This window comes from Pteropus medius, unplaced genomic scaffold (genome assembly GCF_902729225.1).
Source record: "Pteropus medius unplaced genomic scaffold, Ma_sr-lr_union100, whole genome shotgun sequence".
NCBI lineage: Eukaryota > Metazoa > Chordata > Mammalia > Chiroptera > Pteropodidae > Pteropus > Pteropus medius.
Window position 1 is genome coordinate 97,338 of NW_024350398.1, and position 12,745 is coordinate 110,082.

The 12,745-nt window shown below is 62.2% G+C and overlaps 1 protein-coding gene across 5 annotated transcripts; it reads right to left on the reverse strand.

Annotated features, from left to right (window-relative positions):
- Positions 1-2,460: 2,460 nt before the first annotated feature.
- On the reverse strand, positions 2,461-12,463 carry HSD17B7 (hydroxysteroid 17-beta dehydrogenase 7). 5 transcript variants are annotated; one of them, XM_039839829.1, is made up of 9 exons: positions 12,337-12,463; positions 11,993-12,196; positions 11,264-11,356; positions 9,913-10,027; positions 8,807-9,001; positions 7,790-7,894; positions 7,066-7,203; positions 4,595-4,693; positions 2,461-3,382 (listed from the first exon to the last, which is right to left on the reverse strand). In XM_039839829.1, exons 1-9 carry the CDS (start codon positions 12,369-12,371, stop codon positions 3,281-3,283), a joined length of 1,086 nt encoding a protein of 361 aa, XP_039695763.1. In that variant the 5' UTR covers positions 12,372-12,463; the 3' UTR covers positions 2,461-3,280. The 5 variants fall into 5 exon arrangements, with proteins under 5 accessions (XP_039695763.1, XP_039695764.1, XP_039695767.1 ...); XM_039839830.1 differs by having other exon boundaries at positions 11,993-12,124; positions 12,337-12,444; XM_039839831.1 differs by having other exon boundaries at positions 3,281-3,382; positions 7,066-7,122; positions 12,337-12,371.
- Between the last annotated feature and the right edge of the window lie 282 nt (positions 12,464-12,745).

Sequence of the window (12,745 nt, forward strand, 5' to 3'; positions counted from 1 at the left end):
AGGAGCACAGCCTGTCCCCTTCCCGGAGGGCCCGCCGCTCTGCCCGCCCACATCTGGGGCCAGACCCCTGGGCTCCAGCCGCTTCGCTCACACTCCCCAAGCTCTCTGGCCCTCTGTCCCCGTCCCGCAACATGCAGGGACGTTCCCTCTCCAGGAAGGAGTCGGCGGCTCACTAATCCTCGCATCTCAGGCGCAAAGTGACATGCAGCTGGCACTGAAAACAAGCGTGTCGCATCGGACGGGACGGAGATGGCGGCGGCAGGTCTCGCCGTGTGCTGGCGGCCGCGCGGGGCCGGGGCCGAGCCGGGGCCGGGGCCGACGGTCGTTTCTCTCCCTTTCGTCCCGGGCCCGCTCCCCAGAGCTCACGCGTCCGGAAGGAACCTGGGAACTGAGCTGTTCCCTCGTCACCTTGTGTTTTTAACTGAGCCTCACGGTGGCCCCAGGGGCTCAGCACGATGCGTCGGCCTTTGGACGAAAACCTGTGGAAATGCGTTTCCTTAGCGGGCACAAGGTCGTCATCTTCACACCACTTTGCCAGCAGAGAGTCAAACTGCGTGGCCTCGTTCACCCTCCGAAAAAGTATTTTTCGAACGTCTCCTAACTTTTATCGTTACAAAAAGTAGCTTCTGCTCAAGTCAGATTAAAAGCTGAAAACCCGATTTAACAAAGCGGCTTTGCGGCAAGCCGGGGCTGACCCCGGCGGAGAGCGGGGTTTAGGTGCAGGAGCGCCACCGTGTGTCCCACTCGGAGACTGCAGCGGCCTGTGCGTCCCGGGGTCTGCGGTTAGGACTCCAGACCAGCGTCTGCAGGAAGCGGGCGGTGAGAAGCGGAGGACACCGCACGGAGGCGTCAGGGGATGGGGGGGTGGGGAGCGCAGGGGGAAGAGGACGCGGTGACGGTGACAGGTCGGGGAGCTGGACCGATGAGAGCACCGGAAGCAGAAACGAGCGATCGGGCGCGAAGACGGTGCGTTTCGAGCGACGTTCGTGTTGCTGAGGTTTATGAAAGGTTAAGGGATGTTTGGCTATTAAAACGGTGTAACTCCCGGTGGTGGGCACAGTAAACCTGCTGGCAACAGCGGTTTTTAATTTTAAAAATGTACAAATTATCTATTTGTGAAACTGGAAATAAAAATTGGGTAACGCTGACCCAAAAGAAAGTGCCCCACGGGACTTCTTAGGCCCCACGGGTCCTCGTCGTGGGGTGAATCGTGGCCCTGAACAACCTACGTCCCAGCCCCTGGTACCTGCGAAGGTGACCGCACTTAGACGTAGGGTCTCGGCAGCCGCGGTCAGTGAGATGCGGTCACAGCGAGGTAGGACTGACGGCCTCAGAGGACAGCGAGCGCTGCGGGCGCGGCCACCGGAAGCGGCTGCCCCAGGCCGGGGAGCGTCCGGAGCCCCAGAAGGTCCGCGTGGAGGATCGGGAGCAGACAGTCCCGCTGAAGCCTCGGCCGCAGACCCCCAGCCCCAGAGCTCTGGGAGGACACACCGCCGTCATTTCGGACCGGCTTGTGGTCTTTGCTCTGGCGACTCTGGCACCCCACCCCGCGTACTTGTTGCCCGGAGGCCACCGCCAGCTGGTCACCGCACGAGGCGGGCGGAACCCTCACCCCAGAACAAGAGGCCTGTCCAGCCCGCCGCCGGGCACTTCCCACTCTGCCCGAGGGACCGCCCCGGGCCCCATCCCAAGGCCGCTGGTTTGCAGAAACTGACAAGTCACAAAATGTTCATCTCAATATAAAACAGAAAGACAAAGGACAAGAAACTCAGCTACGATCAAGAGTGAGTCTGTTGGGAGCGTGAAGGGGACATGAGTCACCCGACACCAACATGGAACACCTATCACCTGACACCGACATGAGACACCGTCACCCAACACCGACATGGACGTGGGACCTGTGTCACCCGACGCCCACACGGGACGGCCCTCGCAGGCACGCGTGCTCCTGCGGCCTCCACTGTGCGCGTCCACCTCAGCTTCCAGCACGCCGAGGACGGCCGCCTGGACCGCAACCTGATTAGGGGCTGAAAACGATGGGCTTCCTGCGCGTCACCCCCACGTCCCTGTCCCTTCATGACACCGTGGGGAGAGTCTGTGCGTTTCTGGGCACTTTGGTCACACAGTCTGGTCACCGTGCGGTTCCAGTCTCTCACACTCTGCCCCCCCTCGCCGGACACCAGGGCCCCAGGGGGGAAGGGGACAGGGCTCGTTTTCTGCTTCCGCCGCCCCCACAGCCACCAACGGAGGAGGCAGGCAGACAAGCAGGCCACCTGAGGGACAAGGGACCGGTCACAGCCCGGGGGGCAGGGGGAGGGGAGGGCGCCGCTGACAGCGGACAGTGTCCAGCAGTGGTCAGCCCACACCGTCACGCTTGGAAGGCATAAAAAATATCTTTACCAACCAAATTAGAGGAATATTAACAAAAAGTTTGTCCTAGAAAATGTATGGAAGTCATACTTATAGACCATTTTCACTTTTATTGACTCAATCGAGTTTCACACACGTCCCCGCCCTGGCTGCACTCAGTGAAACATCCAGGTGCTTCTGCCTTTTGTGTTCACACCCCGGAAACTGAGTCGCGAGCTCTCCCGACCCCCGAAATGGGAGACTCCCCGCCAGCAGTGGCCCAGCCGCAGTTTTTGAAAGTGAGTGAAGCACCATTTTGCCGCAAGTTTACGCCCATTTACATATGACCATGAAAATGGGTTGTTAGTAATGAATCTGCAAATAGTGTTGAAGTCAGACCGGTGCTAACACCGGCTGCCTCCACGTCGATAAAAGACAGTTTTGAAACGAGGAAGTAGCCCGAGCGGCCACACACACAGGCCGGTCCTCACCTGGACTCGCCGCAGGGCTGCTTTGTTCCGACGGCCAGCACCCCGACCCCCAGGGCAGGAGCAGCAGCAGTGCACGGGACACGGGGTGCATGGCTGTGACCCGGGGCCAGGAAGGGAGCACAGTCACCATGTCACCCAGAGTGGGGCCGCCTCCCCCCCACGCCAGGACAGACCATGGGGGGACGGGGGCCTGGGGTGCAGTCCCTCAGGCCACACCTTGTCCGCAGAGCGTGGCGGCTCCAGGGGCAGGCCAGCGCCAGAAGAGGCTCTGGTGGGGACGCCCACGGTGAGGGCGCGACGCCGTCCCGGGGGACGGCGGGCAGGCAGTGCCCTCTGCTCTCGGCTCCTGAGCACGGGCAGGCTGGGAGGTGGCAGGCAGGGGAGGGGCAGCCACAGCACGCAGCCACGTGCCGGAGTGCAGAGGGCACTCAGTGTCCCCGTCAGCTCTGCGCGTCTGCGCCCTGGAGGGTGGCCTTGATGTGTGTTTCCAGCTCCAGCAAGCTGTGGTAGAACCGCTCGGCCGTGTCCTCGTCCAGGTCCATCTGGAAGAGAGCCAGAGAGGAGGCCGTGTGCACCGGGGGACCCGGGCCCCAGGACACAGGCCGCTCAGTGAGGCTCCGACTTGCGCCCAGCCCACTGACTGTCCCTTAGGTCTAGTTCTGCTGCATCCAGACGGCCAGGACCCCGTCACGGAGCACGCCGACCGGCTCCGACATAAGGAAGGACAAACAGGGACGGTCCGTGGGTTTTCTCAGCTCCAAGTGCTGGCCACCTCCCGACACCCACCGGCTTCTGCCAAAGGGCCCGGTGCTGGCCAGGCTGTCCCCCGACGAAGGACAGCACTCTGGCCCCACTGAGCCGGTGGGCAGCGTGCCCACGCTCTGCCAGCCAAGGGACGTGGAGGTGCGGCCCCACCCAGGCGCCCCTCTGTCCCCTTCCGCACTGCTCCCTGAGCCATGAGAAGCAGCCCCGCCCCAGGGCTGGCACAGCAGTGGCACCTTGGCCACTGGCGTGCAGAGCGCCCTGCCAGCCCAAGGCTGTGTCCCCGAAGTGCTCTCGTGTGCGGGGTCTCAACACCCTGGCGCTTCACCTCCTCTGTCCGCTAAGAAAATCTGATTTCAACTGACACACCGTGTCAGTACAACCCTCAGCCGCTGCAGAACACGCTGACCAGTCTTTGAGTCAACACAGACCCTGAACTTCAAAAAAGGGTCTTTCTTCACAAAGCTGAAAGGTTTAAAATTTAAAAAAACAAAAAACAAAAAAACCCCTTTTTAACGTTTTGGAAATAACGTTTTGGAAATAACGTTTATGCCCGTCCAGCTACGTTAGCTTTTCCACGCTGCCAGAGGCTTAGCGAGTTTGCCCTTCCAGCCGCACCTCTCAAAGAGGAGAGAGTGACCCCAGAAATCGACAGGTGAAAAACTCTGTTCCGACGCGGGTCTGTGAGCAGGTCCGCGAGCCATGACAAAGCACCTAGGTTTACAGGCCTAACGACCCCCTGTGAGCAGACAGCCCCCCAAGGCTAGCTGGGGGGCGGCTCCAACCTCCTGGGGCCCTGAAGCAAGCGAGTGACTCACAGCAGAGCCAGCAAGTGCCCTGCGGGGCACGGTGCCCACGAACCTGGAGAAGTGACCAGACACGTGGCCGAGGGCACACGGACACGCCAGGGCCACGCGTGTTAACAGCCCAGACTCGGCTGCCTGACACCTGGTTCCTGCGCAGGCCAGCGGACAGCTGGGGCATGGACTCACCTGCTGGGCCGTCACGTACGTGCTCCCGAAGCCAGAGGTGGCGCTCAGGTACTTGCTCAGCGGGTCGAGGGACTCAGGCTTCTGGCGGAAGAGCCACACCTGGAAGGGAAGCGGGCAGCTGTGGCGTTCGGGGGCAGGAGGCGGGTGGCCCGCTCAGCGGCCGCCTTTGAAACCGCTGAAAGCACGAAGTGCCACAAGCCCTCGTGCGTTCGCCGTCTGTCCTCTCGATCCCCAGATTAAAGTTCTCGGCAGGTGGATGGGCTCGTCCCGAGCTGCCCCGCACGTGCGCATGGCCAAGCGCAGAATGCTGTCCACGCACGCGCACGGCCTCCGGGAGCCACACACAGGGAGGTGTCCCTCCTTCCTCTCCGGCCACCGCGGCCCCCGGAAGGAGCGTGACGAGTCTGTTCTCCCAAAGACGCACGTCTGCACCTCCCCCTCGGGCGCACGCGCACCACGGCCTGGCCCCACCCGCGTGTCCACTTGGACCACAGGCCTGGCGGCATCTTCACGACGGGACACGATCTACACGATCAGCTTCCAGCTGACGGACAGAGCTGAGTCCCGTCTGTGCCGTCTCAGACAGTGTCTCCCGTGCGTGTGAGAGCGTCTGTAAGACAGAGCCCAGGGACGGCACTGCCGCGCTCAGGGTCTGCGCCGTCAGCATCCTTCACCGACCCCGCCACAGTCCTGGACACTGCCCACTGAGTGCCTGTCCTCCCCCTGCCCCAGCACACCGAGTGCTCACGTGAGCTCCGCGCCCCGGCCAGCGCAGCGCACCGTCTCGGCCAAGCAGAGTCGCAAAGCAGCCTCTCGTGGCCCTGGCCTGCGCTCCTCCCAGTGAGAGCAGGCTCAGCGGGCTCGCGCACAATCCGAACAGTTTACAACTCCACTCAATCCAAACAGTTTACAACTCCACACAATCCGAACAGTTTACAACTCCACACAATCCGAACAGTTTACAGCTCCATTCACGCCTCTGCCCACTGTCCCCACAGGTCGCTGCTGTCCTCGATTCGCTGAAGCACCTTAACCACTAAGGAAATGAATTCCTATGAATCACACTGCACCTTCTAGGACACGGGTGGCTGGTGCTCTTCGGCCTGTGGCTCGTCTCTGCGTGTGCTCACGGCGAGGGCTTGGGTCATGCAAAGACCGTTTGCTCTTATCGAATCAAAGTCTTCAGTCTGTTCTTTTACTCGCTTCCTGGGAGTAGCTAGTTTCTCCATATTTTCTTCTCGTGACCATGTACTTTAACTTTTACGTATAAATACTGCGACTTAACTGGAACTGCACTGTGGGGTCACGAATGAAGAGGCCGGTTCTGTCTTTCGGCGACGCGTCCCCCCACTGACTACAACGCCACCGCCGCCAGCCGATTCCAGACGTGCTGTAGTCCCCGTGCCGTGCCGGAACGACGCTGTTTTCGTAGAGAGCGTTTTCTTTTAAAGCTCACGTGCTGAAACACACTGACTCCGTTCCACGAGCCTTCTCTCCCTGACGCCCGGTGCCTGCTTCACAGACGAGGAAGGCTCAGAGGAGTGAAGACGGCGCCCTCAGGGTCACGGCCAGGACTGGACGGCTGCGATCTGACCGGCCTCACGTGACGCGGGGCCCACACCCCAGCTCCGCGCACAGGCCGCACGGCTCAGCCCGCCGGGGACGGATGAGGTCTCGGTCCCCAAACCCACGTCCTTCACGAGCATCACGACCACCACCGAGGGAGACCGGGGTGCGCTCCCACGCAGCAGGGTCGTGGCACGCTTACACACTGTGACACTGGGTCACACTGCCATCCTACCCACGCCCAACCCGCCCTCCAGCCCCAGCTGAGCCGACGTGGTGGACGGAGCCTCCGAGCCCAGGCCCCGCGTCCGAGCACCCCCAGCGGCGGCCGGTCGGTTTCCTCGCCTGCTTCCGCATCCGCGCCTTCCCCGCCACACCAGGCTCCTCCACATGGAGCCTCTGTCCTCTAAGCACTGTCCCCTGCACTGCTGTGTGACAAGTGCGCGCCTGACCTCCAGGCTCGATGCTCTGCATCGTGCACGTGCAGTGACGAAGCCCTGGAGGACTGTACTGTCCCTTGGTGCTTCCACCAGTTTGGCAAATGCACCGAGAACTACTTAAAATGAGCTTAGAAGCATTTTCTTCCACCGTCAGCCCGTGTCCGCAGCACAGACACCTACCAAACGGCGGGTGGGCATTTACCGGAGCGAGGGCGTCACACCGGCTCCCGGAGCGCCCTCCGCTGGCTTCGGTGCAGCGTGATCTAAGCAGCTCCGTGTCGGCACTGGAGTGCTGGGTCCTCGAGTTTCCAAAAGAAACAGAAAGGTCCCGAAGGAGCTGCGGGGAGCGAGGCCACCGGGCCCTCGGCCGCCCTGACTGTCTCTCGGTGGAGAGCGGTCCTGCCGCCAGGGGACGCGGCAGTGACAGCTGTGGCGCCTGCGCGGGCTTCGGAACGGGTGACTCACCAGCGCTTCTGCTCCGTTGTGGGGCGTCAGGGTGAAGGAGTCGACGAGGAAGCGGAGCTGTGGGGGGGGAGACAGCGCTGTCTGTGGCGTCTGCCGCGGGTCGCTAACCGGAAGGGTAAATGCATTTCCTACCCGGCACTATTTTAAACGTCAAAAAATAAAGATCTAAACGTCTAAAAACTAAAGATCGCTCCACCTGCAGCACTCGGCGCCAAGCTCTCCTCCCTGACGTCCGTCCCGCCCTCTACCTGCGCCCGCTCTTTCTACCTCTACAGCGAGCGGCGCTCTTTCTGGCTCCACGAGGGACGGTCACTTCCTAGAAGCAGCATTTCCTAAGTGTGCTGGAGAACACTCGAACGCAAACGGAAAAGCGGACCAGGTTCTGTGGCCCCAAGATGGACAGTCACCCCCTCCCTGGGAACTTCTGCTACCCACGGCCACCTCGGAAGCTCGGGGAAACCCAGTTCCATGCTGCTCGGCACTGGGTCCCGGCCACAGACCGTGGGCTCCCGGCCATCTGTACAGGATCAGGACGTCCCTCCCGCCCCGGGCACGTGGGCGGGCCAGGCAGCAGGGAGCAGAGGGCACGTGCAGGAACGTCAGAACCTCAGCTTCGACACCTCCGCGTCCAGTTTCTTAAATCATTTCCAAACCCGCAAGCTCATCTTTTGGTCCCTAGTCGAACAGCTTAAGTGAAGTAGGAACAGCAGTGTCCAGCGCTCACCAGCCAGATGATCGGCATCAGCAGTGTCCACACGAAGGAGGGCAGGATGCCGTAGGTCATGTTGGTCAGCATCGTCCCCGGGCACGCCACGCTGGAGTACAGGCCCTGGGGTACGTGAGGGGGGCTGAGTTCCAGGAGCGCCAACATGCAAACTGAGCACGTGCCCGGCAGAGCAGGGACCCCGCCCAGCCCAGCCCAGCCCATGGCTCCGAGGCCCGGACGCTCCATCCCACCCAGGGTCTGCTCCAGAACAAACAGGTCCAGACCGGCACACGTGGCTCAGGGCGGCGGCTGCGTTCAACACAGGATCCGAGCTGCCCCCTCACAGGCGGGGGGCTTCTCGTCTTGTGACTCCTCCCCCTCCTCGACCCCAAGGCTGGCCCAGGGCCTTGCACGTGTAGTTCTTTACACCTACAGGCCCGCACCACACGACACAGGGGCATGCGGGGGGGCTGGGTGTGCTGAGGCCTGAGACGCCCAAGGTGCAGCACCTTCCAGACCAGCGTTTCAGACCAGCGGCCGTGGGAGCCGGCGTGGCTGACAGCGCTGCCCTCTGCGAGGAGCCGGCCTGAACCGGGGCCTCTGGAGACCACCGCCCACCAGAGGCCTTACGCCTGACTATAGGGACACCCGTATGCGGACACTGGGCGATCGAGGGGTCAGTGCACAGGTCTAGGACACAAGGTCACAAGCCTGGCTCCATCCCGGGCTCCACCACTAACTAGAGTGTGACCTCTGCATAAACGATGTAACTGCTCCAAACCTGAGTGCCTGTAGGAGGACAGAAAGCCTCTGACCTGTCTCACGATGCCGGGAGCCCCTGGTCCGTCTGCGCCACTCTGCTGGAGCACCGTGGCCCCGCAGGGCTGCGGGAGCGGCTGGACCTGGCGCTGGGGGGCGGAGCCAGCTACCACGAGCCTGTCCTCACGCAGTCCCACTCAAGCACAGGACGGCGCCCTCCACCCACCGCGGGGACAGAGGCCATGCTACCAGGAGAGGTCCCCGGAGGCGCCTCACCCGCTGGTTGAGCTTCCTGTTGAGAGCCACGCTCAGCAGGTCCATGGCGTACTTGGAGGAGCTGTAGGGCTCCTGGCCGCCGCGGTGCTGGAAATCCTGCAGGCTGAAGTTGGCCTTCCGGGCATTGCGGGACGACGTCCAGACAAGCCGGGCCGGGCCGTCGCCGCGGCAGAGCAGAGGTTCCAGCTCCCGGACCTGCACGAGGAGGGGGGCGGAAACTGCTGGGGCCCACCAGGGTGAGGACAGAGGGCGTCCGACACAGTGCTGCTGTCAGGGTGAGGCTGGAGTGTCACGGGTAAGCAAGGGGGGCCCCGAAGGACCCGGGGCCCAGTGATGGCTGGGAACATCAGGACGGCCTCCTTTTACCCGAATCGAGGCAGGAACGGCCACGTACAAACGTGAGTACGCACGCGTGCGCTCCTTGCTCTGTGGGCTGAGAGGGAGTCTTGACAGCAACGAGCACACAGACTTTGGTGTCTAATGTCACCTCAGATGAAAGGGAACAGGTCTCCCAGGCAGGACATATACACACTGAGCCTGAAGCGCCTGGTACTGCCACGAAGGACGGCTCAAAACGAAACCAGGGACTTGTCCTGACTATAGAGACACACAGCACCTAACTGAAACAGTCTAAGAAAATGAAGCCATATTTGTAACTCAAAGCAAGAAACACACAGCCGAGTCCATACGGACATAATAAACGACTTTTTCAGCTTTACCGAGGTATAACTGACCGATAAGTAAATGAAGGAATGAAGAATTAGACGGAGGAGAACAGACGAATCCCTGGGCAGAACCCCCCAAACGATGCATGTGGCTAATGCACCCTGGAGGAAGTGGGCGTGTGGGAGGCCCGGTCCCCCGAGGGCCGCCTCCCTCCATCCCTGCACAGTTTCCGCGGAGCCTGGGCGGTCTCCCCACTTCCTCACGATGACAATAGACACATGTGTACAGGACAGGCTCCTGTAGGGAAGTGACGTTTTCAGGGGCAGGGTGACCGTCTCAGTCCTGAGACTGAGTGCCGGCCGTGCCTGCTGAGCGTCACAGCGGGGTGCCCAGGCAAGCCTTCGGGACCCGCACTAAGTGCTGGCTTATTGACACTTTACCAGGAGGAAGTGGCCGAAGACGTTGGTGGCGAACACCTCCTGGAGTCCGTCGGCGGTGACCTTGTCATGCTGGGTCAGGAGTCCCTCAGCTGTGCAGAGCATGTGGATCACCTTTCTGAGAGGACAGGAGACAACTACATGACTCTGAAGAGCTTTTCCAACTAACAACACTGTAGAGACGCCCTGCTAGCCTCCCTGCCCACACCGCCTTTCCTGGACTCGGTGACGACGGGGGTAAAAGTACCTCTTCCTCAGAGTCAGTGACAGTGCTCAGTAAGGTGCAGAAGTGCTCCCTCTACCAAGTCACAGGGGCCCCAACATGCATAGCCCACACTGATAACAGGAGCCTGAGTCTCTTGAACCTGCTGAAACTCCCCCGCCTCTCCCAGGTCAAGGTATGAGTGCGCATCTCCAGGGACAGCTGTGCCAGGGAGGGTCACCGCACAGACCCAGGCTTAACGCCTGGCCCAGCAGTCAGAGGGCCCGTCTTCTTACTGGGCACTCATGGGGCATCGCCCATACTGACACGGTGGATCCCTGTGACATCAAGGTCTGTGGGGACCGTCTGTGTGTGCATGTTTGCACGTGTGCATGCATTGTGTGTGCATGCATGTATGTGCATGAATGTGATGCATCTCTAGCGTGTGTGCACCTGTGTGTGCATTGTGAGTGTATGCACGTGCGCATTGTGTGTATGTGCCTAAAGTGCGTGTGTGCATCTGTGTGTATGTGCGTGCACATGCACGTATTGTGTCCACGTGTGCATGCATGCATCTGCATGTAGGTATGTGTGCATGCATGTGTGCATGTATTGTGTGCATGTGCGCACGCATGCCTCTGCGTGTATGTGTGTGTGCATGCGTGTGTATACAGCGGAAGAGGAGCACAGCAGGAGCGTGCAGGGAGGAGGGGGTGCCTGTGTGTAAGGGAACCGGGTCACCAGACGAGATTTATCTCCCTGCAGCCTGGGAGTCTGGAAGCCACGCCCCGAGTGGATGGACAACGCCCAGGACTGGGTTCCCTGCACTCCCCACACCTGGGGCTCGGGACGCTGACACGGAGCGGGCAGTGCCTCTGAAGCCGCCTTCCTGGGTCCTGGAGTCCTACTCACAACCCACTTCATCCTGAGATGGCCCTGCTCACGGCCACCATCAGACCTAGCACACCGCGGAGCCATGACGGGCGGCCGTCCCCACGATAAATGCTGCTCATGATGGGGCTGCCATGCTTCCCTGGGGTCTTCGCTGTTCTTAACACCCCCTTGGCCCCCAAACCTAACACACCCGGGCAGGACGGGGCCGAGAAACAAACCCTTCCCTTCCCATCGGTCCGTCTAGGGGACGGCAACCACCTTGAAAAGAAGCCCAAGAGCAGCGCGCTGACGTCCAGCTGTGGCTGGGGCATGATGCCGGCGTTCAGGTAGACACAGTCCAGTCTCTGGAACCTGCGAGGACATGTCAGTCACGAGAGCGCTCCTCCATGGTGGCTTCCAGAAGAATTTGGGGAGCCACATGGGATGCAAAGTCAAATGTCCCCACTGATACTCCTTCTGGCCCCGCCTCCCTTGGGCCTGCATCTGGATACCACCACCCACCCCAAGGCGCCGTCCTGAGGGCAGCACTGCGTGGCCAGGATGGCTGCCCCCGACCCCACAGCCTCGCCGCCTTAGATTTGGGCTAAGTCACTAAACCTCTTACCAAATGCTAAATGACTAATTCGTGATAACTGAATGTCTTCCCTGATTAAAACAGGGAGGAGACCTGGGTTCTGGGGCCCACACAGGCAGTGCCAAGTCCCATGGCATTTCTGGGCACGCCCTCATGTTCACTCCTGAGTCTCTTCACTTGTTACAGCCACTCCCTGCCCGACCTCCTTCGGGCCAGGAAGATGCGGGAAATGCACGTAGGTGTCAAGGCATCACTGTCGCGCGGCGTCATGATTGAGCCACGTCAAGGCGCACTCGTGTGTTAACCTCCAGGAAACACCCAGGATTCGGATGAAAACGCCTCCTGACCAAACGCCTTCCACCGCGGCCGCGGCTGTGACGCGGCGCCACCGAAAGCCCGCGCCAGAGGCCCACCTGCGCCTGAGTTCCGCGGCGGCCCGGAGCACGGAGCGCAGGTCGCTGACGTCCACCTGCACGGAGGTGATCTGGGCGGAGGGGCAGGCGGCCAGCAGCGCGGCGCGGGCGGCCTCGGCCCTGTCCGGGTTCCTGCAGGCCAGGCACAGGTGGAGCCCGTCGTCCTCCTGCAGCAGCCGCTGGCAGAGGGCCCGGCCGACGCCGCTGGGGACCGGACACGGAGCGGAGTCACCCACGCGCGCCCGCGCTCCCTCCCCCCGGTTCGGAGCCCAGGCGGACAGAAAAGAAGGGCACCCGGGCCCTCGGGGCCTGTCCCGCCGCCGCGGCCGCCCGGGAGTCCTCACCTGCTTGCCCCGGTGACCAAGACCACCTTTCGCATCGCTCCTCAGAGACGTCAGGTCGCAGAGCCGAAAGTGAGCCGCCCTCGCGGAAGGGGGCCAGAGCCCCGTCGGCCCCGCCTCTCGCGCCCCTCCTCCAATCAGGGCCCGGGACGCAGCCGGCCCCGCCCCGTCCTCCAGCCTGATCTCCGCCGGCCCCGCCTCCCGAGCCCCTCCTCCAATCAGGGCCCGGGACGCTGCCCGCACGCCACGCTACTCCCTCCAACCAGGGCCCCGCGACGCCCCGCCTCCGTGGCGTCATCGATCCAATCGCAGCCCGCCGTCCGCAGGCCGCGGCGGAGCCGATGGGGTGAGATCGGCCGAAGGGCGGAGCCGGCCCCGGCTCTCCCCGCGGCGCCCCGGGCGGTCCTGGCCC

Coding starts and splice junctions, on each gene's coding strand:
- HSD17B7 (XM_039839829.1), bottom strand. CDS start 12,371: ATGCGAAAGGTGGTCTTGGTCACCGGGGCAAGCAG. Junction 12,197..12,336: donor TTGGTCACCGGGGCAAGCAG/GTGAGGACTCCC, acceptor TCCGGTCCCCAG/CGGCGTCGGCCGGGCCCTCT. Junction 7,204..7,789: donor TGATGCCGATCATCTGGCTG/GTGAGCGCTGGA, acceptor CGTTTAAAATAG/TGCCGGGTAGGAAATGCATT.